Source organism: Gopherus evgoodei, chromosome 4 (genome assembly GCF_007399415.2).
Source record: "Gopherus evgoodei ecotype Sinaloan lineage chromosome 4, rGopEvg1_v1.p, whole genome shotgun sequence".
NCBI classification, from domain to species: domain Eukaryota; kingdom Metazoa; phylum Chordata; order Testudines; family Testudinidae; genus Gopherus; species Gopherus evgoodei.
The window spans coordinates 112,613,170-112,639,930 of NC_044325.1; the positions used below are offsets into that span (position 1 = coordinate 112,613,170).

The window sequence follows — 26,761 nt, forward strand, 5'->3', positions numbered from 1 at the left end:
TGCACATTTTCACAAGATCACTCCCCTACCCCACCCGCAAGCATAGGCCTGATCCAAATGCCACTGAAGTCAATAGGAATCCTTTCATTGATCTCAATGGTCCCCGGATCAGGTCCCATAAACACACTGGACACAGAGGACTTGGTCAGCTTCCATGACACTCTGGAAAGAACTCCAGCTACCCCCTGCACTTTCAGTTCTTACTCTTTACAGCATAAGAGATCAGATTAAGCTATGTCTAGTTCAGCCAAGGCACTTTTACTGTAAGTGGGACTGAGGTCAGTAGCTTCAATAAATAGTCTGATCTGCAAGGTAAGTTTTCTAGTTGCAGCTAACATGGGCATCCTACTCTGCACAGCTGCTAGAAAGAATTTCTTCGTGCATGCCCCTCTTCTACCCCAAAGAGGATTGTTTGCCGAGAAGTAGGAACCCACCCTTTGTCCATATAGTACCTTCCAACACACCCAAGTCTGGCTGGCAATGCAGAACGTATAGGCTGAAGAAACAGATTTTATGCTTATTGTGCTGAATCATCCTAGCTGTCCTGCCAGAGAAGTACCAGGTGGTTCTCTTACAGTCAGAGATTGTGTCTAACCTACCTGGTTGATTGGTACTCCACACACACTATTGCTCTGTTGCGTCATCTATCAACACCTTCTTGTACTGGCCATGTCCAGTCGCTACAAACTTGTACTTCTTGCCAGAAGCGGTGGTCTGAATGGGAGAAGAGAAAGGAGGATTAGGGCCTTTCCTCAGGTGTCCATCTCCCCGCCTGTCTCTCAACCAACGCAAATACGTTTCTTAATATTTAAGAAACTTAAAAAAAAAAAAAGTCAAACTGAAGTCTGAGCAGCGAGTGAGGTTATCCAACTTCAGTATTTTAATGTGGCCCAGATTCCCACCTGGGGCGAGAGCTTGTGCCTACCATCTTTTTGCCTAGACAAATACATACAATAAAATAATAATGGTGAAGGATAATTATTGGAACTGCCAGATAATACAATGGTAAGATGCAGCTCAGTCTAACCTCTCCAGTAACCCCATACCAAAAAGAGAGGCAGCGTCAGAGCTGAAGTTCTATGGAGCCAGGGCTATTCTCAGTCTTGGGTAAGTACCTTTTAATCCACTATACCCATGCATCCTTAGAGGCCTCCACATTTTTCAGAACTAGCAGACAGCCCAGAAACAGAACCCCAGGTATCTAAGCCACTCTGCAGTTCCAGAGAATTAGGCTATTATTTAAAATTAAAAAAAAAACTATTAATTAGGCCAACCTGCAGAGTTTCAGTTCAAGTGCAAATGATAGAGTCTGGGGGGCAGGGGGAGAATCTTGGGCTTTGGTCCCAGCCCTTTGTTAAATCAGTGGGGATGTTTCTTACAACAGATACGTTTAGAAAAGGAAAGCATGCCTTCCTGTCACTGCCATGGAGGATACCTCCTTTGGCCTAGCCTACGCCTATGCTTCTGTTAGTAGACAACCTCAGTCTATGCTCCAACATACAAGCATCCTTCTCCTTTCTCTCCCCCTCTGACCTAAGAGAGAATTCTCTTGAACAAACTCAGCCCCAATACCAGAAAGCAAGAGCTATAACAGAGACACCTAGGAAGAAGCTGCTTACCTTGATGTTGCCTTCATTTTTGGGGGTACCCTTCTGTTCCCACATGCTTCGCTTATTCACAATATCTCCAGCCACAATATCCTGGGGACATAAGAATCAATCTCATCACCCTGCCACCAACACAGCTGAAAGCTGCCTTTGTTCATTTCACACCGACTGAAGCCATCTGCCCAATAACTATATTTGGACATGTGATTGGGTAGAGTCACACTGGGCAGGAACATGGCTGCATACCAGGGGGCTTGAGACTCCCCTTTTCTTAACCATCCTCCAACATTTGGTATTTTACCAGGAAACTGGATCTAAGGCCCAAGATGTAGGTTTTGTAGAGGAAAGGGTTTACAATATTAAGAAGTACTAATAGGAAAGTTTATTTCCTAGGAAACTTTAAGTGAAAGAGTTTTCAGAGAGACATTTTTGCCTTGAGGCCTTTGCAACCTAGATGTTGCATCATTGTGTCAGCACTTGAACCAGAAAATGCAATTCACTAGAAATGGAGAGTCGATTCTTTCCATTGCTTAAATTTACAACTTGCCTGTACTTGGATTAGACCCCACTGAGCCATCAATACACAGCAACTGGGGTAGCTCCTAGTGCAGACAAGGAAACAACTGTTTCCAACCGTTCAGTTTAACTCCATTTCAAGCCGGGATAAACAAAACCAGTTTCCTTGGTATTTGCATTGTTGTGGCTGGGGCTAATACAGGTACAGACAAAGCTTTAGTGAACTGTAGGCAGTAGGGACAGAGCATCTGAAAGTTTTAACATCATGGATGTCAGTAGAAGGGGGGAAGAATGTGGTTTTAACCTGACATTGCTACTCCTGATACTATTGTTCTTTTAAGTCCCTGCTCCACAGTGATATGCACCTGAATAATTTGAGTAAACCCAGCCAACCATGTAGCAGGGCAAGTTTTCTCTCTGAAGTTCATGCTGTTAGACGCAGGGGCAGCCCTCTGACATTAAACAAAGCATAAGCACTGACTCCGTGGGTGCTCTGGGGCTGGAGCACCGACGGGGAAAAGTTAGTGGGTCCTCTGCACCCACTGGTAGCCAAATTCCCCTCCTCCCCCGCCTCCCACCCTGAGCATGCCATGTCCCTGCTCCTCTGCCTACCTCCCAGCACCGTCAAACAGCTGTTTGGCAGCATAGCGAGCTCTGGGAGCGAGGGGGAGGAGGCGGGGCTGGGGCAGGGATTTGGGTAAAGAGTCGGAATAGGGGCAGGGAGGGGCAGAGACTTTGGTTTGAATGTGAGTGGGGCAGGACCTCATGGAAGGGGTGGAGTCAGGGCGGGGCTGGGGGGCAAAGTGGGGGGTCGAGCAACCACTGGTGGGAGCAGAAGTCAGCACCTATGAAACAAAGAGCTGTACCCCTTCTCCTGCAGCAGAGCTGGCTGGGCATATAAAGCTCAGCAGTCTTACCTTACAGGATGGTGACTTAACAGAGGATTGAGCTGCAACCTCTCCAGTCTCCCAGAGGCTTTTTGTGCTGGCTACAACCATGCTTGTGGTGGCAAGTTCAAGGGAAGATTGTCGGACGAGTTTCTGAACCTTCTCGGATGTCTGGAAACAAAGCAAATCAAAGTGAAAGTGTTCCGAGCACTTGCAGATTTTTGTAACTAGATTCTTGGAGAAAGGAGGTTGTAAATAATCATTCCGATGGATACATTAACTACAGAGTCAAGGGACAGAAACAGAACAAGAATATGGAGGCTAAGTAGAAGAACATTGTGCCAATTCATGACAGAGTTGCAAGGAGGAGACAGCCCTCATCTTGTGTAGTAAGATGTGAACAAGCCATTTTCTCCTATCTCCAGCACTCCTGCTCAAAAGATACACGATTCCTTATCCTGATGAATTAAAGAGCATGGAAGGATTTAGGACTATTAGATTCAATCCCTTCTAGTATTATTGTAGCTAGCTGCTAGGGCAGAGTCTACAAGGACCAAAGGAGGTGAAGACTATCCAGAATAGAATAGAGCCTATATGGGGCTCTGGGTCGAGAGCATGCCACCTATATGATCAAGAGCATCACCTCAATGGCATGAGTGTACTGCTCCAGTCTGTCGTCAATCTTGGAAACAGGAAGTGGTGGCTGAGTCTTCTTCACACTGTTGCTGAAGAAAGAAGGAAGGAAGAATTAAGTCTTATTGCCTTAAGCTCATCAGAGTGAAGTCTACCCAAGCCTCTTTGGGAAGAAGCCACTAGTTTCAGCCCCATCCCACGTCACAAATGCTGGTTCTGAAAGATGTCCAAGTGACCCACTAAGCAATAGGACATTGTTCCCCCTCAACCCACCAGCACAGCCCTCCAGCATGATCACTTGGAATTGCATCTTTGGTTCAGGTGCAGGTCTGTGTTACAGCAATACCCAAGTCAAAGCCCAGTGGAGACTTACCAACAGGTCAATCAGTGGAAGGAGAATTACCTTTTCTTTATGGAGCGGTTCAGGGATTCAGTTCGATCGGTGATCTAAATGGGAAGATATGAGAAAGAAGAGACATCAGTTTTCCCTGCTGCCCTGAGTCCCTCATCTTAATTGGCCATAACTCAAATCAGTGAGTTCTCCCCACCCCCAACTGAGAAATTTGGGTTGTTTCAAAAGTATCTTGTTTCCTCCCACCTCCCTACCTGTACCCTGGAATGACAGAACCATCAGTCAGCCCTCTTGGGTGTCCCTATAACTCCCCACTTTGCAGTCAAGAGGTGGCATCTTCAACTGCAACAGCAATGATGGTAGATGCAGCAGACCTGATGATGCTGGACCAACAAGTTCTGGAGGTGGCTTCAAAGTGGAGGAGCTATCAGGAAAGTGAGCTTCCAGAGCATCAGAGGATGAACTGCAGTGAAGAGTCAAACATCTGTATTTTAAAAAGCTTCCCCCCACATTTCCAGCCCAGTGATTCCCCACCCCCATTGTGAAGGAAGAGTCACATATTGGGCAGAGTGCAGGAGGAAAAGCTGCAGGACATCTGTACCTAGTCCATTCCCCACTGCAGCCGCAACCTGATCCTGTTCTCCGAGGGTCACTAATTCATCTGGCCACAGGAGTAGCTAACATGCATGTAGGCTGCCAGTGTAAGCAGCAACTTGACCAGCAAGCTTCCCTCCTCCCATCCCATCATATTCCAGCACATGGGTGACCCTGGGGCCAAGCTGCAGGGCCTCTCCACTGTAAGACTCACATAGGCTCTTGGTAATGAGTAGAATGGAAGGGGCAGGTATAGATAAAGGTAAAGACAAGAGGAAAAAAAAACACAAAGGCAGGAAAAAGTGGAAGATGGACGAAAATGGCATCTTTGAAGGTACATAGTTTACACTGGCCATTCCACTGCAAGGAGTCTCCAAGACAGAGGAGTGATTTAACCAGCAGAGCCTTCTGCACTGCACAAGGAGCAGGAGCCTTCAAGCCAGCATGTAGTATATTCCTTACTACCAGGGAATCCTACAAAACCAAGAATTGGAAGCCCCATGACAGTGATTCACCCTGCACACACACATCCGCGTGCAGTAGAACTGTGCACTCATTAGCAGAGGGAGACGAGTAGTAAAAGCTGCAAAGCAGAAGGGTTTTAATACACCTTCAGAGGTCACTGAGCAATAAAGCATCTGACAAGACAAACTTGTCTTCTTGGTGACTGTCCAAATTGCTACGCGGACATATGCAAGATAGATTAGAAAAGGCTGTTTAAAGTAATAGAGCTTGAGGGCATCTGCAAACAGAGATGCATTAGGATGATTGTTTTGCTGGTTTATAGCATACTTGTTTGGGTGTTTTCTCTGTAAAATGCACCTCTCGCTGAGCAGTACATATGTCCATTTTCTACTCTGGAAAATTATTCCTTTATCAGTAGAGCTCAGCCTGTCAGAGCAGCAACATTTGAGAGGCTGGGGGGTGTTTGCAGTTTGAGTTCATGACTGTGAATCCAGAGATCTGGGCTCTAAGCCTCTGTCACTCTGCCCCTTGTGCAGTCATTGGCTCCTGTGCCAAGTGTGTGCTGCACACGACCATTCCAACCGGGCAGCACCTTACACTGGTGTGAAAGGGACAGGACAGAGAATCAGCCCTCTGGGTTCTGTTCCCAGCTCAAGCAGCAAGTTAATTGGCATCTTGGGCAAGTTGCAGATCACCATCTGTGTCTGGCCTTCTGAAGAGTAGGGATAGCGCATCAGAACCCACATCTGTTGGGTATTTACAGTAAGTTTTGTAATCTTTGGAGGAGAGGCACTATACAGGAACAAGGGATTGCTCTCTTGTTCCATTCCCCCACCAAGACTCCAGCACTAACACTGCTCCCAGGTCCACAGAGAGCTATCACAAGTACAAACTGGAGAAGTTGCTTCATTTCTGCAGGACACTCTATTCACAGCCTTTCTTCACTGCTCACTCACCTGAACCCTACTCCTCAGCCCAGACCTTCACATTCATGAATTTGCAGAACTCCTCTATTCATTTAGAGGACAGAAGGGAACATTATAAATATCTAGCTGACCTCCTGGCTCCAGGCCATAGAGAAAGTCTGGGGCAAGGCTTCAGGTGCCTAGCTTCCCTTCTTCTGTGGCTGGCTACTTCATGCCTTGAGAGCCCCTTCATTCCTCCATTGCTCTCATTTTTTAAATCCCCCTTTCCTGGCCACAGAGGCCTTTGAAGTCTCAGACTGCTACTTGTTATGCTAAGACCTCACCCTCCCACCCAGGACCTCTGGACCTAAGAGACACAGCTTCAACTGACTGAGCTAAAGGAGTGAGTTTCCCCGTCTCATGCCAGTAGTCAGCACTGTGGTTAAAACTGAAAGAGCATTTATGTCCTAATCCTATTACTCTCCCCACAGGCTCGTGCCTTTCCAAACCAGTCATGTTATGGAATGATTCCATTCTTGGTTTCTTATGGATAATCCAGGCTTTTAAGTATATATAGTTTAAACAAAATTCCTTCAACTGCTTGTGCATAACAACTCCTTTCTGCTTTGCAAAGATTGTAAGCACCTCTCTCCCTTGAATGAATGCGTGTACAGCCTGCTCGGTAGGGAAGCTTCCCCACCAACACCATAAAGGCCCCTTCAGAGGCAGTGGATATTTAACCCCTTCCCTGTTGTGTACAAGATTGTTCATAGCAACAATTCCATAGGAAGACATAGGGATTTGGGGGTTGCACTGCAAGAGAGCATCTGTCCCTAGTACCAAAAGGTAGGGTGGGATTTTTCAGAAGCACGAGCCCAATTATATTCTCACTGAAGTCCATAGTAAAGCTCCCGAGCTAGATTTCTTTTTTGCTCACACACCACCCAGTCCCCTCTCTCAGTGCAGTGAGGGTTTTTACTTCCTGGCTTGATAGTCATGCACACATTCCCATCATGCATCACTATGCAAATAGACTGGGGCCAGAATCCAGGTAGTTCTATTGCTCCCCAGAAGTTTGATTTTTATTGTTAATATTTCCTGTAATGTAACAAAGCTCTGCTGCCCATCTGAGCAGCTCCTCCAACAGTTACAGACGAAACACTCCCTTTGCTACATGTTTCTTGTCACACCTTTTAAAGTGACATAACTCTCCCTGGCCAGGCAACACTGAGTCACATGCAGGCAGCATGGGGTTTAAGAGCCACTAGGGGAGCACAATGCTAACAGGTGCATAAGAGGCAACCTGAACGCTCAGCCATCACACCAAAGACTAATGAAATCTGCATGCACTAGACTCCTCATGCTCCATCCTAATCCGTGGCCAACAAGATTAACTCTGATAGGAGAAAGAAAGAGCCATTTTCCCCATATACCTACCATATCTGGATATACAGGGCTGCGTATCCACAGACTATCAGTTTGATTAAATTCGTGAAGGTAGAAGATGGCCAGGGTTACTACTGCTTTGTATTATAAAAGTTTTTAGAGGCCCCAGTTGAGACCAGGGCACCATTGTGCCAGATGCTGTACATCCCCATAGGGAGAGGCAATCCCTGCTCTCAAGAGCTGACTGCTTAAGTAGACAAGACAAACAGATGGAGAAAGTACTACGCACATTTTACAAGTGAAGCACAGAGAGCAAGTGACTTCCCCAAGGTCATGCTGGAAGTCTGTGGTAGAGCTGGCAAGTGAATCCAGATCTCCTGAGGTCTTAATTATTAGACCATCTTTCCTCCCCACTACATAGCCACACCAGTCTCCGAGCAGGCTGCCAGGTCGCCTCGCGCTAAGGTTTAGGCCAGCTCTAAGTGCACTTGCGATTCAGAGCATTCTTAGCAGCACGTACTGTTGTGGAACTCGTTGGGGACTGGCCATCACATTGTTCATCCTCTTCCCCTTCCACGCTGGAGGTGCTCGGCGCTTTCTGGCGTTTTTCTGGTGTCTCCTCCTCCTCATTCCTTCTCCTCTTTTTCTCCTGCATGCAAAGAATGAGCAGATGAGGAGCAAAGCTGATTAAATGCCTGTTGTAACAAGCGTCAGACCCACCCCCACAAGTGAAGCTTTGGGCAAAGGTACTCTGACCTTTCTTTCACATGTGAAAAATTCATTCTCCCGGTTGTCATTTAAAAAGACTTTTTTTTCTTCCCTTCTCTCCACAGGTGCAAGGTCACAAAGTGAACTGATGAGGCATTCTGCATGAGCTTTCACAGACATTTCCCACCAATTTTGCCCAGCCCCCATCAGAAAGGGTTATATATGCCCACTCTCAGGCAGAGGACAGGGAAAGTAACTGCATTTATTCTGAGGAGCTACGAAGCCATAACACCCCCTAATAAGAGGGATGTCATGATATATGCAATCACAGTCCATCTTGAACATTTATTACTACTAAAGGCGACACAGACAGGCTTCCATACATCTTGCAGTTCCATCTTTGTCTCCCTTGTTTACCAGGGCCACATCATGCCTTGAACTATATACAGCACAGACACCCCTAGTGGATGGAAGGCAAAAATGCTGGACCCCATTTTCAGATCTATTAGAAGATCAGGCCAAGGCTTCTCAGAGCATGGGACAAAAAAAGGAGGGGGCGGGAAAGGTGTTCTGAACACACAGGTTCAGAATTTCCTTAAGAGTCCTGTATCTGTGGCTTTGTTAGTTTCTCCAGTCCTACACTCTCCATACTCAATGATAAGGGGCAGAACAGATACCGCAGCAGAGAACTTAGAACACAGAATTACAGGCCTTGTGGTGCTACTTGTCAGAGCAGCACTAAGTTCTCTATTATGTGCAGTGACTGATTTTGGGGAGGGGAGGAGAGAAGAAAGGAGCCAGTAAACATGAAAGTGGTCTCTACACATTTAAGCTACATGTAACTGGGAGTGCTTGCATAGCTGCAGCTATACCAAAGCAAACTGCTGGGGCAGACGTGCTGCAGCATCGTAAGGCAGGGTGTGCACTAGTGTGACCCTTGTCAGCTACTGGGATAGGTATGTACCACAAGTACAAGCCCTGTTTTAGACATTACTGCGATGTGTGTACCCACATGATGGATGGGTCCCCCATGAAGTCACAGCCATACCAAGAGAGATCATAGATCCAATATTTCTGCCCTGACCTCCTGCCCAGCTTTCTCCTCCTCCTCCTCTTCTTCTTGCTTCTGCTCTTGAATGCATTCTTCCTCAAAAAGTTGCTGAGGCGCCTCCGTCTCCAGCGGCTCCTGCCTCATCTCCTCGTTCTCCCCAGGAATATCCTTCGGGGCCTCCTGATTCAGCTGGACCTGCTCCAGCTTGACTTCAGCTTCCCTCAGACCACTGTCCTCTTCCTCATAGGAGTGTCCTGGAGACCTAGAGGTGGGGAGGGAAAGAAGCCTTTGGAAAGGGAAATGGGTGTTTCAAACCTACAGAAAATCTGGTGTCCTGTACCTTTAAAACACCAGCTTTATTAGTAATGGCCCAACATACAACTGGAGTTCTAAAAATACTGTGCAAATACAGATATAATATTTAGGACAGGTAGGTTTTGGTTTAATGAGAAGCTAGTGCATGGCAGAACTGGCCAATAAAACAGTAAGAAGAATTACAAACATTTTGGGAAGTTTATACTAAGACATAGATGAAATCATTCAAAAAAAAGAAGGCAAATCAGGTCCACTTTTTATCATTGTTTGCATTATGGTGGCACATAAAATCCCCAACTTAAGACAGATGCCCCATTGAACTAGGTGCTGTACACACAGAGCATGACGTAGATCTTCAGGGCAGTGACTTATAGCCTAAACAGACTGAGGGTGGGAGGAGAAAAAACACAGAGGCAGAGAGATTTGCCTAGGGTCAATGGCAGAGCTGGGAATAGGAGCCAGGTCTCCTGATTCCCAGCCCAGTGTTCTGTCCACTGGTCCACATTCATTCCAGCAGCAGGAGCTGGACCCAAAGCCTATTTAAGTCAATAGGATCCTTTCCATTGATTTCAGTGGGCCTTGGATCAGGCCCTAGGCTGTTTATCACGTCGGTTTGGCTCCATGTACTGTACTTAATTACATGAGGCAACTTCCCTTCTGAACAACTTCTGCAGTGCAATCCAGCTTCTCCACAGCGAACTCGGTGCTAGATACCAGCATTACACAGACAGGAGAGCACTTTCATAACCTCACACCTCCAATTTGTCAGCCTTCATGTCGAACGCAGAGTCCCATCTGAAATGGGCCTGCGGCTAAGGCACAGCATGAGAGGAGGTCAGTACAGTAATGGCAGAGGAAGACTGGTAAGAACTAAGTAATAAATGTCACTTCTCCTTGCTACAGAGTTCCTGCTCCAGTCTCAACTGCAAAGACAACAAGAAATAATGCCTCCACGTTTCTAGTTCCAGATGTATGGAGCAGGAGGAGAGCCCTACCCCCTGTCCCTGAGCTCCAGAGCTGGACTTCCTCATCCAGGTAGGCTGTAACCGAGATCCCTTCTAATTTTGAGGCCATTTGAGCTAACTTGTGTGGTCTGAGGTTGGGCAAGACTAGCTTGAGCTCAAGGGGATTTCTCCCCCTTGTTCTTTTGTTCCCCAGCCACCTTCTGGGAGAATTTGATTTCTAACTACAGGACAGTTTGCATTATTCATTAGGGTACAAGAACCATTTACACACACACACACACACACTCCTGCCTGCCCGTCTGTCCATACGGCTCCTTTTTTCTTTTTGATACCATTTTTCTACCTGCTTTTTTCTCTCACCAGTAGAAACTAATGGAACCACTGGAATTCAGCCAAAGGAGAATGGAAACCCAGCAACGATAAAGCCAAACATTCAAATCTACATTGTCAAAAGTAGGGCAAGAGGAAAAAAGAGGGAAATTGTGCAACTTTTTTCAAGATGCAAAGATTCCAAACAGCTCTAGACCCAAGCTAGGTACACATCCCCTCTGCCCATCTCTAAAAGGTAGCCCCAGCCCAGGGTACCCACTGCACATATTTCTTTGAAGCATATAGAAAGAGGCTCATGGCTTGATTTTCCAGAGGCACTAAAATGACTGACACTGCAAGCCATTTGCCAGGTCACAGCAAGGTCTCCATATCTAAACTAGACACAGCTGGAATCCATTTAGCTCACTTGTGGGTCAATACTGTTCAAATAGGTATTAGAATTATAATAAAGTGTTTAGACTACTGAATGCATGCGAGTTGCTGCATGCATTAATCTTACTCTCAATAGCAGGGTTGCATACTGTGATGTAATATTGGAACAGTTGTATTGTGAGCCTCTGATACTGTCTGCATTGCTGTACAGTACTGGAGAGTGACATTAGCATGAAGAGCTGCTCTTCTACAGAAACTGTTATGACCCCATCGAAAGAGGCTGCCCATCAATACCAGAGAGATTACGGGTGGCTCTTACAATTGAGGATTTGTCAACAAGAGGACAAAAGACTTATTGTTGTTCTGCTCTCCTCCCAGTGAAGATCAGTCATGCAAGTGGACTCCTCCTATCAGCTGAGTTTGCAGCTCAAAGCATGTAGCAAGAAGGGGATAAAAACCCCAAGCAAAAAGGAACTACTAGGTATCTCTAAGCTGCTGCAACTCTGGGGAGGCAAGGGCCAGGTCTACACTACAGAACCAGTATAACTAAGTCGCTCAGGGCCGTGAAATATCCACACCCATGAGCGGGGCTGGTGCAAGGATGTTTTGCGCCTTAAGCTGTACTGCTACTGAACAAGTTGTGTTTATGTAGCCGTGCCTCAGGACTGGTCATCTGCAAGCAATGAAACAGGGAGCTCTGGCTCTAAAAGCATAAGCACTTCTATTGCCTGAGTGGAAGGAAGAGTCATTAGCTTGAAGGCAGTATAGGACTTAAACCCATATACCTGACCTAACCACTAGAGGAGAACAGAGAGCAACATTGTGCTGGCAGGGGCTCCACAGAACTAACACACAACAAACTCTGGTGAGGGGGCATGGGCCAGCCAGGCACTGATCACAACACAAGACAGTGAACAAAAGCACACCTCCCTCCTCAGTTAGATACTAGCACATGCAGCTGGTATCCAGGCAGGCTGCGGATACTGCCAGGCCAACAATCAGATGCATCAAGTCCACAGCCTGGTTGCCTTCTTAACCCCATGCATTGTCCCCTCACCTGAATCCACAGTAGCTATCACCAGCCATCTCTGCAGAGCAAAAGACGGAGCGACCAAGTCGAGGTTAGGTAACGGACAGTGTGTTGAGCAAGAGGTAGTAGCGAGTGAAAGGGGAAGTTGAGGAAGGATTTAGGCTCTGTTCAGAAGTGCCAGTTCTGCCAGACGCACTGAGAGGAATGAAAGGGACAATGGTTCACCCAGACTTGCCCTGCACCTTCTCTTCTGGTGAAGTCTGCGGAACTGCAAGATAAAGTGACGTGCTGCTGACATTGCAGCTGCCTGGCTTTGCCCAGGGTGTTCTTCCCAAGAGTTGTTCATGTGAAAGGACTAGCAGAGGAGTCCCTGTAGCAGAATCAGCAGCCTGGTCCAGAATCACTGCCCATTGTCACCTTATTCCTAGCCCAGAGGAGTAGGACATGATGAGGTTTTTCAGGCAAGTAACTTACTTGGTGAAAGATACAATTTTAGTCAACCCAGGGAAAAAAGGTCATTTCAGGACAACGAACTCAACAGGTGTCTGCACATACCCAGGCTCTCAATCTTTCCTTCATTGTGCCCAGGAGAGAGCATGAGTACCTCTCTCCAACCTGGTAGTTAAGGTAGGAGATGTGGATTCAAACCCCTCCTCTGAATCAGGCAGGCAGAGAGAAGATCTGAATGACTACATCTCCTACCTCCCAGCTCAGTGCTTTAATCACCAGGCTAGACTCCTCTTCACTCTTTGTCACCATGACTATTTAGATATTTATATGAAGTGGAACAGCTTCAACAAGACAGACTGAGAGCAACCCACCCATAACAGCCTACAGATTGGCAGTTTGGAGACACAGCAGGTTCGGGGAGGAGAGGAAAGAAGAGAAGAAGAAAGGTCTGAGCTCAAGTCCCTGCTCCAGAGCAGGAATTCCAGCTCAGGGATTCTCCCCTGGCTGTAGTTAATCCACACACCCCTGAGGGGCAGTAGCTAGGTTGACAGAACAATTCTTCCATCAAGCCAGCACAGCCACCCTGGGTTAGTTTGGCATATCACGTCTCTCCAAGAGTGTGGGTTTTTCACTGCCACTGTAAGTTCCCCGTGCACAAAATCCCAATGTCTCGTATATCCCGTTTGCCCTAACCAATGGGCTGAAGGCAAAGAGGCGGGGTGAAGACACACACACACACACACTTTGGTGGCCTGTAATGAACTTTTATAATTTGCTGACAAATTCCAAACAATTTTGGAACCAAAACAACATTTCCCCTGGTTTTTCAGTTTGGCGGCCACACCAGAAAAGTCAAACAACAACTCAGGTCTACTTTGGAACTTCTCTAGCAGGTTGAAGGGAGATGACAATCCTTCTTTGCACATCTCATTCCCATAACATACCAAAGCTGCACACCAGGTTTCAGGGGAGAAGGCTACAGGGTGCTGTAAACAGCTGAGACTCCCATCTCCAGAATTGCTGGGATTCCAGAGGGGTGGGAAATTGTTCATGTAGCAGCTTCCACCAGCGCCTACTCTCTTCCACCAAAAATGGAGTGGATTTAAGTACCCAGACTTGATCTCTTCACAGCAATGCTGAGAGGCTCAATTCACTGGCATTTGTAAAGTGCTCAGATCTAAAAATACGTTCACCATTACATTTGTATTGCCATAGCATCTAGGAGTTCTAGTCATGAACCACTTTCTACTGTGCAAAACCCAGAACAAGAGACGATCCCTGTCCCACAGATCTTACGCTCTAAGTAAGGTTTGCAGCACAGCCTTAAAACCACAGTCTTCTGCAGTGCCACTATCTGTAAAGTAACCCCCCATCCAATGGAAGTGCACTGATTTGTCCTATAGTAGCACAGTCATGACAGGATGTGTCAAGTTCAGAACTAGTCTCTTTGAAACACATTTCACTCTCATGCACTGGGTTAAGTTCAGGCCAGTACAAGCAGAAATCATTTTCTAGACTGCAGTGTTCACATCACATCTAGCATCTCCGTTGGCAGGTCTCCACAGAAAAGCCAAGGATTAGTCAGGCAGAGACAGAACTATGCTCCAGCTCTTCCCAGGTCAGGGCTGAGGGAGAAGCAGACACTGCCACTCTTCATGCCATGCTGTTCCTACTATGAGAGACTAAAAGCCTTTGATCTCCAGGTCTGCTAAACCATCACCATTCACCAGCATTACATTGGCTCAAGTTTTGAGAAAGACAGTGAGGTCAGCCACTGACCAGGCAGAAAGCAACCCAAATGCTCCTGTCTCTGTATAGAGACCAATCTCTAAGAGGATATTAGATAAAGCTACAATATATTTTATTGGACCAATATCTGTCGGAGGAAGGTACAAGCTTTGAAGTGATAGAGCTCTTCTTCAGGTCTCGGGGAGGAGGCACAGTGTCTGAGCTAATTATTAGTTGGGACATGATAGCATCACTGCTTGCCTCAAATACACACAAGGTAATGCACGAAACTCAGAAATCCACCCAAAACACATTGCCAAACTCATCCATTTCACCCTCACCCACAACAACTTCAATTTAAACACACACTTTGCCCAATCCACTGGAACAGCCATGGGTGCCAGGATGGCTCCCCAATATGTAACATCTTCATGGGCCACCTCAAGGAAGAATTTCTGGACAAATGCACTGCAGAATCAATAATATACCTGAGATACATCAATATTTTCCATCCTCCAGAAAGAAGATCTAAACTCCCTCAGATTTCCACCACAATTCTCTCTAGGAGACTCCCATACTAGCATCAACTTCCTGGACACCAGCTTGATCAGCTTAATCAAATCACAATATACAAGAAATCCACCCGTCACCACATTTGCCTCCACAAATCCAGACACCTTCGCCCTCCCCACAAAGTTATCTATAGCCAGGCACTCAAATACCACAGAATTTTCTCCAAAGAGAAAGCCTGAGACACACACACCTTAAACACACTTAAAACCACCTTCACTAAACAAGATACACAAGGCAGGTGAGGCACTTTCCCACCTTGTCTTAGAATTAGGATGACCAGATAGAAAGTATGAAAAATTAGGATGAGGATGGAGGATAATAGGTGCCTATACAAGAAAAAGCACCAAATATCAGGACATCTGGTCACCCTACTTGGAACCAACATGGATACAACACCACTTCATTCACTAAACAAGGACACTCTGCCAGAGATTGCATCATGAAAAGGGCCACCCTAATACCCCAGGAGAACTTTCTTGAAGACAGGAAAGACAAACCACTAACAGCACACCCATAGCTGTCACCTACCACCCCACACCAAAGCCATATGGGGCCGTAAGCCTGGGAGGCAGGAGAAGTGAAGCAGCCACGGCATGCTCGGGAAGGAGGCGCAGCAGGGGTGAGCTGGGGCAGGGAGTTCCCCTGAGTGCTGCCCCCCCTCCCATTATTTGCTGCAGGCAGCCCTCTCCACGCCTCCCTGCCCCAGTTCCCTCCGCCTAAATGCCGGTGGTGACCGGAGCAGCCAAAGAGCCAGCCGCTGTGGTCACTGCCGAAGAAAATGCCACCCTCCAAATCCTAGCACCCTAGGCAACCGCCTAGGTCACCTAATAGGTTGCACTGGCCCTGTCTGTGCTAACTTGTATTTAGGTCAGACACACTGCTTCCTTCCCCAGATAGAAAGCTCTGCAAAGGTACAAGCTTTTGAACTACAATAAAACAGAAGTTGGTCCAGTAAGAGATATTACCTCACTTACCTTATCTCTAATATCCTGTGACTAACACAGCTACACCACCACCAAGATATTAAACAATCTCACAAAAATTATTTGAGAGCACTGACAGCAGAGGTCAAAGTCACCTTCTATGCTGGCATAGAGCCAGGGGAGGGGCAGCTTGCATGCCTTGATCCTGAGAGTGCTGGGGGCTGGCTTAACCCTCCCCACCCCCCCCATCACACACACATTACAGCAACTCCAACGGGTACCTTAACTTGCATCCCTGATGCAGTAGGTCACTAGATACTATGGCACTGCAGAATAGTCAGGGCACGTCACACCCCAGACACAGCATCTATCAGTGGCTCTTGAAGAGCACTCTGTGCAGGGGGCACAAAGTCAGCACAATGTGGTTACATTAGCACCCTTGAATCCCACCACATCATACACACAGGTGACCAGCATGATTCAACCCAGATTCTACAGCACTGGCCTCTTCCCCTTGAGCTAAAGGAGTACACGTTCGCAGGTAGCACTGGTAGTACACTTGACAAGCATGCTCAGTTGTAAGTGGTGGGGTTTATTCAATACTCTGTTAGAAGTAGGTCACACTACCAAGCTTGAAACTGCATGAACATACACGTGTCTGAAAAGTCCATTTCCACAAGGAAAAAAGTGTCTTGTAGTCAGCATTATACTTCAGGTGAGCAGAAGCCTTTAACTAATACCCCAAGTCTCAAAATTAAGGTGAGAAAAACAGCACCCCAATAATCACACCTTTGGTGCAGTGCTGCGTGCTCCAAAAGTGTCCTGTGCCCACGTGCACAGAGCATTGGGTAAAACCCAAACTAGACTTTTTGGGAGCTAGATTATTTCATTGGTTCCACAGTCAGCAATGTTGAAGAGTAAATCCTCCTAGTACATTAACAATGACAAAGAAGGGTGGCACCAGGCTCAGAGTATTTCATAGAACCACACTCAGTGGCAGGAGAGCGTATAGCCCAGACCCACCCAGAGCAGGCTGTGGGTGAGTGCTAATGGTCACTTAGTGAAAACCAGACTTGTCAGAAGCCAGCAGTTCTGCAATGGGATTTTATTTTAAGCTTAAGTGCTGTGGAGAGAGGGAGGTGGGCAGGGGAGAGACAGAGAGAGGTTTTCTCCACTTTATATTTATTAAAACACCTTGAAATGGCAGCTATGGGCCCTGCAAGAAGTGGACTGAAAGGTTCTCTAGTTTCATGGTGGCCTCTACTGAAACAGCAGCAAAGGCGGACTCTGCTGCCCTCCTACAACAGTCGCCACCTCCCACCCAACTTTCAGCAGTGGGGAAAGATGCATGTCACTCTACAGCAGCAGAACTGTCCTCCCTACTGACACCCCTAGGCAGACCCAGGTTTAACATGTTAGCTGAAATAGCAAATAGCCACCCATCTTACTCTGTGGTTGTTCTCATAGCAGCCTCTCTATACTGCAATTAAACACCCGGAACTGCCTTTGTAGCTGACTCAGGTTCATAGGGCTATACATCTGCAGTGTAGACATCCAGACTTGGGCTAGAAAAAAAGATTCTGAGACCCCATGGTGAAGAGGGTGCCAGAGCCCAGGCTCCAGCCCTAGTCCAGATCTTTACACTGCAGTTGTATAGCCCTGCAGCCCAAACCCAAGGCAGCTGACACAGGCCAGCCACAGGTGTTTAACTGCAGCACAGACATGCCCTGAATGTTTTACTGCCTCTGGTAACTACCTGTTCTGGATAGAGCGAGCCCAGCCAATAAGGCCTATGCCTAAAGCACAAACCTGTTTTAGAATTAAAGCCCTACACATCTGACATATGGAATATAACCAACATACAGAGTGCTGGAATACAAAAGACAACTAATCTGACACCACCAGTAATGTCTTACAACAAACCCGCAGCCAAGTAGTCACTCTGCTGCATACCATGGCTATTCAGAACTTCACAGCTGCAGCAAGAGGCAAGTTTGGTTCCTATAGCTCCAAGAGCACAGAATCCCAACACCAAAGCTAGAAGCTAGCAGTACTGGGCCTATGACACAAGTCACAGTTCCATTCAGTAGGGCACTACTCTCCCTTCTCACCAGCGCATTATACAGTGGCATGTGTCCATAACATGAAAAAACACTTGTCTTCCTCCCAAGGGGAGGGATCCCAGCCACAGCTCAGGAATGAGATAGAACAGTTCTCTGCACTACAGTCACATTCCTTCAATGGGGATAGCAGACAACTGTGGAAGAACAGGGTGAAACTGGAGCACATGACATACCTGAGAGCTCACACAAGGCTTCCAACTACTCTGTACAATATCAGCAGGAGGAGTGGAAAAGGAGATGCTCTTAGGGAGCACAACATATGAAGCAAAATGAAATTTCCTACAGGTTTGTGAGGGACCTCCTCAGGTTCCCATAAATCACACCCACACTGAGTCAAACAAAGAGGAAGGCTGGTGATAACCTAGGTTGGCCCTTTGCTATGTCACTTCAACACTTTCCCAGTAAAAATTGCATGAGCTCCAGTGCCTGGATTTAAATGTTTTCCAGCTGCTTGGCAACTCCCTTCATTGAGCCTCACCTGCCACAAGTGTGTGCAATTTTCCCTCTTCCAGCTACTACAGAGCAGCCTCACCTCACACTACACAGCCCGTGTTTGTCAAGCAAGAAACAAAGTTGCATTTTAATTTTTTTTTACAGAGTGTTGCAGGGAAGGAGCAGGCAAATAAGGTGCAACATTTCTGGTCAACAAAGATAGAAAATCCTCTCTGTTAAAGGCAAAGCAGATGTATGCCTGCTCTCTCTCTCACACACACACAGAAGAGTCAGCCTCTTCCAGCAAAAAATCTTCACAGGAGAAGAGAGAGAAAAGGGAGAGTTGGGGGGAAATGGGTTCCTTCATAATGGAGGCCCTAGTCCTGCAAGTATTATTGAAGACAATGGGATGAGTGCTATATAAAAAGTTAAGCATGAGTGAGTGTTTGTAGGATTAGGGCCTTAAAGAGGAGGGAGGAGATGTCACTTTAGATTTTATTTAGCTAAGATGTTTAAAAAGAAATACAGCTAGAGAGACAAGGAAAGCTATATTTCTGTCTGCTTTTGATGCAATGTTAATTATGCAACTTTTCACCCTTCTGGATAAAAAGGGACTAAGAGATTTTAAGACAAAAATCCCAGTAACATCAGACTAACAATGAGGCTCGGACAGGATGTTCAGATCCAGATAGCAGCTGTACTCCAGGGAAGGGTTTGGATCCAGGGGTCAGCTCATCAAGGGGATAGGGACCAGAAGCAAAGTGAGGGATTTGGGGATTTAACTATTGCTGATACTGAGACTGGTGGGCCTAGGCCCAGCTATAGCTAAAGACCTGCCCTCTCAATAGGGGAGGGAGGAACTATCTCTGAGAGAGTACAGTGACAATAAACAGTCTGCAAGTGCCTTTTGAAGAATTCCCCAGGCACAGGTGTAACCCACAAACCTGGGTGTGGTGTTCTGTCCTATCTAGTGGCACTAAAACCACTTAGAGAGAAAGGGAGATTTATGAGTCTGCTCTACAGTCTTCGGTAAGGGCCATATGGCTTTTAGCTCATGCAGTAGTGGCTCATGTCCTGAGATCCCAGGTTCTGATGACTATGGTCTGTGGGCATTACACAAGTGCTGTATTCGGCCGCATATAATAGTCCTATATTGCCCACTCTTTCCTGAGAACTCCACTGCTGGGGAAGATGCTCTGACAAGGATGTGGGGGATGATAACCTGCACCATTCTGGCTGGCACCACAAGCCAGAGGCAGTGCTAGGAGACTGCCATAACTTAGAACAGCTCCTTGGGCTGCCTAAGTTATGCTGGAGGTCATTTCAGCCCCTGCAGCCGCTTAGACTCAGGAGGGCATAGAAGTGGCTTAAAGCCAACTTTGTCCTCACTGGCCTTGGCTTAACCTTCTGTGCTGTGCCTTCTGGAGGTACATTACAGCACAGAATCTGCCCAAGAGCTGTGGAAAGCTCCATCTGACTCCAAACATGACCAGAGTTTGGGGGCATTGGGATCTGAGCTTGTCTCTCCACAATAGCATAAATTATTGTGAGTTGAGTGTTAGCCTCTGAGTTGTCAAACTAGTTCTTCCTGCAGATATAGCTCAGCCCAAACCCTCCTGCTCCCATCTCCCAACCTGGCTATGCTCTGGGCTTGCCCTCAGAAAGATGCAACCTCCTTTGGAGGAGCTCCTTCATTGCTGTACCTTTCTTCTCTGCAAGTAGGTTCTGCTTCCTGGGCCTGTGTCCATTCCCTGGGGGATGTTCGCTCCTCCTCTTGTGTTCCCTCTGCAGCCCACCTCTGTTTGCGCTGCTCGAGCTTCTGAGACCAGTCGCTGAACCCCTCATCCTCTTCCAGCTCTGAGGTCCCTGAAGGCTTAAAGTCAAACCTGAAACACAGCAGGAGAAAGATTAGAACAGTGGAACTGCAAAAGATCAAAGTTGGTACCAATGAACCCCATGCTGGTCATGGTCCTTCCCTTTGCAGTACCCTAGCTATCATAACCTTCCTCTAGTAGCTCCTCTGATATCAATAAGGGCCTAGTTTCTAGAATTCCATCCGTCCTCATTCTCCATTAAAGGAGAGGTCACAAAGCAGCCTAAACCACTTAGGAAAACACCACAGAGCAGACACTTAGGGCTTGTCTACATCACAAAGTTGCAGCGCTGGTGAGGGGGTTACAGCGCTGCAACTTAGGAGGTGTACATATCTGCAGGGCATCACCAGCGCTGCAACTCCCTGTTTGCAGCGCTGGCCGTACTCCCATTTTGTCTCGGGTGTAGAGGATCCAGCGCTGGTGATCCAGCGCTAGTAATCAAGTGTAGACACTTACCAGCGCTTTTCTTGACCTCCGTGGAATAAGCAGGTATCCCAGCATACCTGAGGAAGCCTCTCTGGTAATCAAGCAGGTCTCCTTCCCCGCGGTTTGCTCCGGTGTTCTCCGAATCCCCCTCCCAAGCGGGTCTCCTTCCCCGCAGTTTGCAGGGGGGTTCGGGGAACGCGAGAGCAAACCGCGGGGAAGCAGGTCTCCTTCCCCGGTTTGCTCTCGCATTCCCCGAACCCCCGAGCAAGCAGGTCTCCTTCCCCGTGGTTTGCAGGGGGGTTTGGGGAACGCGAGAGCAAACCGCGGGGAAGGAGACCTGCTTGCTCGGGGGTTCGGGGAACGCGAGAGCAAACTGCGGGGAAGCAGGTCTCCTTCCCCGGTTTGCTCTTGCATTCTCCGAACCCCCCTTGAAGCCGCCCAACAGCGCTGCAGTGTGGCCACATCTAACACCACTTGCAGCGCTGGTTGCTGTAAGTGTGGCCACTCTGCAGCGCTGGCCCTATATAGCTGTACTAATACAGCTGTAACAACCAGCGCTGCAAAATTGTAGATGTAGACATACCCTTAGGAATTTTCCTGGTATAAGGGGAATCCACTGAACAACACAGCAACTCCACCTCACCTCCATTCCTGGGGCAAAAGAGACAGTGACCTGTTGTGATGAAGTGGGACTGTTCTTAATGTTTCCTCTGAATACTGTGTGAGTGCCTCAGTTTCCCCTATGCATTTCTTAAGTCTCCAGTGTGCATAAATGGCCAACAATCTGTCTCCTAGCAACAAATGGCCAGGGCCCTTCCCCCCTTGCAAGGGAATAGCTAAAAGTGAACAAAGAGATCAGGTGACCTCCTGGCCTGGGAAAGAGACAAAGGCCAGAAAGGAGGAGCTGGAGGGGGTTTCAGTTGGAAGCTGACGGGAAGTGAGGGCAGACGGGGTTGTCTGGCTCGCTGGGCCCCAGAATGAACCCAGCTGAGGGATCCCGTTCTATGTACCTACAAGCTCTGTTTTAGACCGTGTTTCTGTCATCTAATAAACCTGTTTTACTGGCTGGCTAAGAGTCACATCTGACTGCGAAGTTGGGGGTGCGTGCAGGACCCTCTCACTTCCCTAGGACCCCGCCTGGGCAGACTCCCTGTGGGAAGCGCAGGGAGGGGAAAAGGCTGAATGCTCCTAGGTCAGATCCAGGAGGTGAAGACATGTGAGCTTCTTGCCCTGAAGACAGTCTGCTCCATGGGAGAGGAGGCTCCCCAAAGTCCTGACTGGCTTTGTGGGGAGCAGTTCCAGAGCATCACCCAGGGACTCCATGACACCTGTCCTCTGTGCTCCTACTGATTCCTGGCTCCTCAGATGTCCTCGTGAGGCCACAGGAAATCCCGGCATAAGCTAGGGCTGCCTTCAGCCACCAGTGCCTTCACCCCTTCCTCTAGTCCTGCACTGAGCACAGTTTGGCGAGACCAGAGACTCTGGTGCAAAATCTTATTAAATGCATTTAGGAACCCAGGGTCCCATTCATGTTTGCCCTGCAGCTTGGGTATGCCATTTACACTAGTGCCAAGTGGGTGCAAAACACTCCCAAATGAGAATGAAAGCACTTTTCACCCATTTGGCAGTGGTGTAAATCACAACACAGATGCACAGCAATGGATGAGTGAGAGAGGAAGGATGGTTCAGTGGATAGGGCTCCAACCTGGGACTTGGGGGGTCAATCCAGTGCTCTGCCACAGAGTTCCTGTGTGGCCTTGGGTAAGACACTTAATGTCTCTGTGCCTTGGTTCCCCCATCTGTAAAATGGGGATAATAGCACTTCTGTCCCTCACAGGGGTGTTGGGAGGTTAAATGCATTACAGATGATAAGGTGTGTGGATCTGTGTTAATGGGGGGAGGGCAGACAAGTGGCTCAGATAGACTGGTCCCCATCTGTCAATGCAAACTAGGGTGACCAGACAGCAAGTGTGAAAAATCGGGATGGGGTTGGGGATAATAGGAGCCTATATAAGAAAAAGACACAAAAATCGGGACTGTCCCTATACAATCGGGGCATCTGGTCACCCTAATGCAAACCTACCTACGTGCCTTCTGCTTCATGCCTCATTGCCAGCAATAAGGGTTTTGGGATCGGTTTCTAGACAGCAACTGTTATTGATGATATGTGAGGCAGAACACAATCTGGCTTTGCTCTTTTGTGTCTTCCTGGACTCTTCATGGCTGGCAGCAGTTTAACAAACTTGCTCTTACCCCAGCATATAAGCAGATATGGATCTAGGAGGGTAGAGCCTTGGTGCTAAAAAAACCAAGGGGAATTTTGTCATTGACTCCACTGAGAACTGGATGTGCCCCGAAGGCAGCAGGTATTGGCAGTGAATAGGTGTCCTTTTCCCAGTGTCACTTTTCCATTCGGATTCATAACTGCACTTTATAGAGCTCCTGAAAACACACACGTTGGCAGTCTCATCCCTCCCATGCCATGCCACCCACTGGCATTTGCTGAGCTGGCACACGCCAGCGTAGTTTGGCATGGCCAAGTGTTCATCCCTCTGCTCCTTAAAAAACCCTGTGAGGAGGGGCGGGGGGGGGACCAAAAGGAGCTTAACCTCTGGAAAGATCTCCTGTCCTTCCACTGGTGAGAGGAAAACTCTCTGTTCAGTCACCAAACAGGAAAGAAAAGAGGTGAAGAAGAACTTCCATCCAACTGCCAAGAGCCTGCAGAGCTTCATCACCCTACCAGCAGGGCGCTTACAGACCACATTCCAAAGCTCTGATGCAACCCAATGGCTGTGATTTGACACAAAGACACAAAAAAGCCCAGGGCACAGTTGAGTGGCAGGTGATCAGAAGGAGGATTGGCTCCTCCAGATCACATGGCTGCCTGTTGCAGAGCAACTTTGGGCCATTTTACTGTCATTGCCTCTCCCTTTCTCCTTCACCATCTAGGCTTGTGGTGACTTCAAGTGAGATGCCCAAGATAAAGGATGGCCAACCCCAAATGTTAAAAAAATCACGGGTTGGGCCTTGAGAAATCTTGAGATTGGCTTAAAACCAATGAGATTTTTTTAATAGATTAATGTATGGTGGGGGGGGTCTTGTTTGTTCTCTGAGTTCGGAGCCTTAGGGAGCATTTGGACTACATACATTTTCCAGCTTTTCTCTGCAACCACAAGGGCTAGAAACTTACTTTTTAAAAATAATGAAAGCTGAAATTCTCCTGTTCATGTGACTCCAGCAGCTGAGTCTTTGGGGGGAAAAATCAGCTATCACAAGCCTTGTGACAGCTGACAACAACAGACAGGCCCAGATTTAAGTAGCCACAATGCCCTATATCTCCAGAAGGACCCTAGTAATACAAGGATCTTCAGTAACTGGGTTGGCATTTCCTCCTGCCCCAAATCAGATGGTCAGCCAGTTGAGAAGCCAAGGATATCTTTCACGGTTCTTCATGACGTTTTCCCATTGAACCTTCCCATATTGACTAAGTGATACAATGACAATCTGTGATGTCGCAGGTGAAAGTGGATTAGGATTTATTATTCCTGTAGTTGCCAGAGGCCCCGAGCGAGACACCGTGCTCGACTCTATTCACACAAATAGTAAGAGAGTCTCTGCCACAAAAATCTAACAATCTGAATGGACAGGGTAGGAAGTATGATTCCTGTTTTACCAATGACCAGCTGAAGCACAGACAGGAGAAGAGGCTTGCCCAGGACACAAAGTGAACTCTGTGGCAGAGTCAGGAAAAGATTCCAGGTCTTTCAAATCCCCAGTCAGGGCCGGGGGGAAGAGCGATCCTTGGGTGGGAAGCTCAGCACTTAAAGGCATAGAGAAAGGCCATACACCAGTTGGGGGATAGCCAGAGCACAGTCCACTCTAGTCATTCCCTGACCCAAGGACATCCTTTTACCAAGGACAGAGAAAGCATTAAGCTCCATGGCAAATCCCCAGCAGGGGACTGGTAGGTGGTCCCCATTCCCTCTGCGATGCTCAAGAATCTGCCTCGATGTCCCGTCTGCAGCCTCTTGACCTTTCTGAAATACCACCCCCAGCACTCAGGCTGCAAAGGATAGATGCCACTGGGCTGGAGTTTGGGGTAATTTTGATTTCACAGCCTAGTCTCCCCCTTACTCCCCTCAGAACTCAAGATCACCCGGGAGGAGAAATAAAAGGGGTGAGAGTGGGGCTGGCATAACACCGCTCCAGCATTTCAATACTAAATGGCTTGGCACCACTCCAGCATCCAGACCTACAGGGAAGCCACCACAGCTGTCTGGGGAGGAGGAGGGGCAAATGTAACCCAGATTTTCTTTGGGGGCTGTGCAAAGTCCCTCCCCCCAAGGAAATGATGAGGGCCTGTTTACACAAAGATGAGTTGCATGAATGGGGTGAGTCACTGTATGGGGGCGTGGTGTTTACACAAGAGAAAGCAAAGACTTATGGAAGATTAATGGCAGGCTGACCCCAGCTCAGCAAGCCAGCCCAGGTGGCCGTCAGCAGCTGCAGAAGAGGCTGGAGAGAAGAAAATGCGATTTTAGAGTGAGGCACAATAGCTCAGTGCTATCGGTGTGAGCGTATAACAAAGCAAAGAGGCTGGTTAAGGCTCATCCATAAAAGCCAGGAGTCAAGATGGCCAGCAGGCAGGTTTTGAGAAAGGATGGATTTTACTATCAAACCTCTCCATTGTTCTGGGGCATCTGGATGTGGGATTTGGGTCCAGGCTCATCCCTGCCTAAATGATACCTATAGGTTTCCCATCATTCTCCCTAACCCTCAACACTCCATCTACCAATATTTGCCTGTGTATTTGTAGGGGGGATTGAACCCAGGACCTCTGGATCTTTTTAAAACAAAAACAAAAAAAAAACAACCCACAAACTTCACTACCTGAGCTAAAGGACTAGCTCACCTCTAGTACCAAGCTCATAAAACTTTCTATGTGGTCTGCCCATCAAAGTGGCACAAAGAGTCACAAAATCCTAGCATGAGTTACTTTGGTCCCTTTTGGCCCCGGTGGAAAGATGCCCACAAGCTTCCGAATCTTTTCCCCATCCTCAAAGAGTGAGGCTAGTTCTCCTGCACTGGGGTTATTTATTGTAAAGTGTAAATCATGCCTCAGACCTTTCTGCATGACCCTTTCTCCTCCTTCCTTGTGGGCTGAAGTTTATCAACAACCTTTTAATCTGCTACTGTACACTTGGATCTTTGGTCACTCTGGCCAAAAATCTCCAAACATGCCTGCCTATAATTAGGCTCCTAAGTCCATATTTAGGAGCCTAAATAAAAGTGTCCTGATTTTTCAGAAAATTCTCAGCACCAACAAACCCCTCTGAAGGCAACAAAAACTGGCAGGTGCTCGGCACTTTTGACAAGCATGCCACTTTTATTTAGGTTCCAGGTTCCTAAATTTAAACATTCAGGTTACAACATTTTGGTTTTGAGCCTGATTCTTTCCTCTTTTTCTAGCACACCTAAAACTCCCAGTAAAATCAATGGAAGTTTATACTGTGCAATGAATCCCTGTCTATCAACAGAAAGAGAATGACCATGAGCCAAACGACAGGTCTGGGAAGGGCAGGTCTCCCCTCCGGGCCCTCTCTTAATACAGCTGGGAATTTTGTTCCTATTTATTTGTATATTGCCAGAAACTGTCAACCCCCCATTGTATCATATATGACAAATGGATCAAACACATTTTCTGTAATTACTCCACCAAAAATTTGCCACCCTCCACACATCTTTTTTCTCTATTCTTCCCTTCCCTTCCCTGTTTCTCCGTGCCTTTTTCACTCTTTTCAGTAGGACTATTAAAGCTAAACACAGGCCCACTCCTGTATAGGCTTACGCAGGTGCTTAACTTTTATACATTGTGAATAGTTCCTCTTGGTGTAAATGGGACCATTCATGGGGCATAAAGTTAAGCATGTGTGCAAGTTTTTGCAGGGCAGGGCCTCTGTGTTTGCATTATTGGAGGCTGCTATTTTTTCACTGTAACTTCTGCTTTGATGCTTTGTGCAAGTCACTTAGTTTTGCTAGGCCTCTAGACAGCTGTAAAATAGGGATATCTGCCTCAGCAATATGATCTGAGACTTTGTTAATGAATGTTTGTAAAG

At 47.4% G+C, this 26,761-nt stretch overlaps 1 protein-coding gene and 1 long non-coding RNA gene across 4 annotated transcripts in view; one reads left to right on the forward strand and one right to left on the reverse strand.

Moving 5' to 3' along the window:
* Positions 1–26,761, reverse strand: part of LSP1 (lymphocyte specific protein 1) — an 89,228-nt gene that overhangs the window by 18,871 nt on the left and 43,596 nt on the right. For all 3 annotated transcript variants that reach the window (XM_030560591.1, XM_030560589.1, XM_030560590.1), the window contains 8 exons: positions 20,049–20,231; positions 9,138–9,366; positions 7,866–7,994; positions 4,047–4,090; positions 3,654–3,735; positions 3,041–3,181; positions 1,620–1,700; positions 600–714 (listed from right to left, as the gene is read on the reverse strand). In XM_030560591.1, the coding sequence (XP_030416451.1) occupies positions 625–714; positions 1,620–1,700; positions 3,041–3,181; positions 3,654–3,735; positions 4,047–4,090; positions 7,866–7,994; positions 9,138–9,366; positions 20,049–20,231 (979 nt within the window). In that variant the 3' untranslated portion in view covers positions 600–624. The remainder of the gene's footprint in view (positions 1–599; positions 715–1,619; positions 1,701–3,040; positions 3,182–3,653; positions 3,736–4,046; positions 4,091–7,865; positions 7,995–9,137; positions 9,367–20,048; positions 20,232–26,761) is intronic.
* On the forward strand, positions 15,682–21,708 carry LOC115650524. Its single transcript, XR_004000112.1, has 3 exons — positions 15,682–15,712; positions 16,926–16,929; positions 21,584–21,708. It is a non-coding gene; the product is annotated as an uncharacterized LOC115650524 (long non-coding RNA).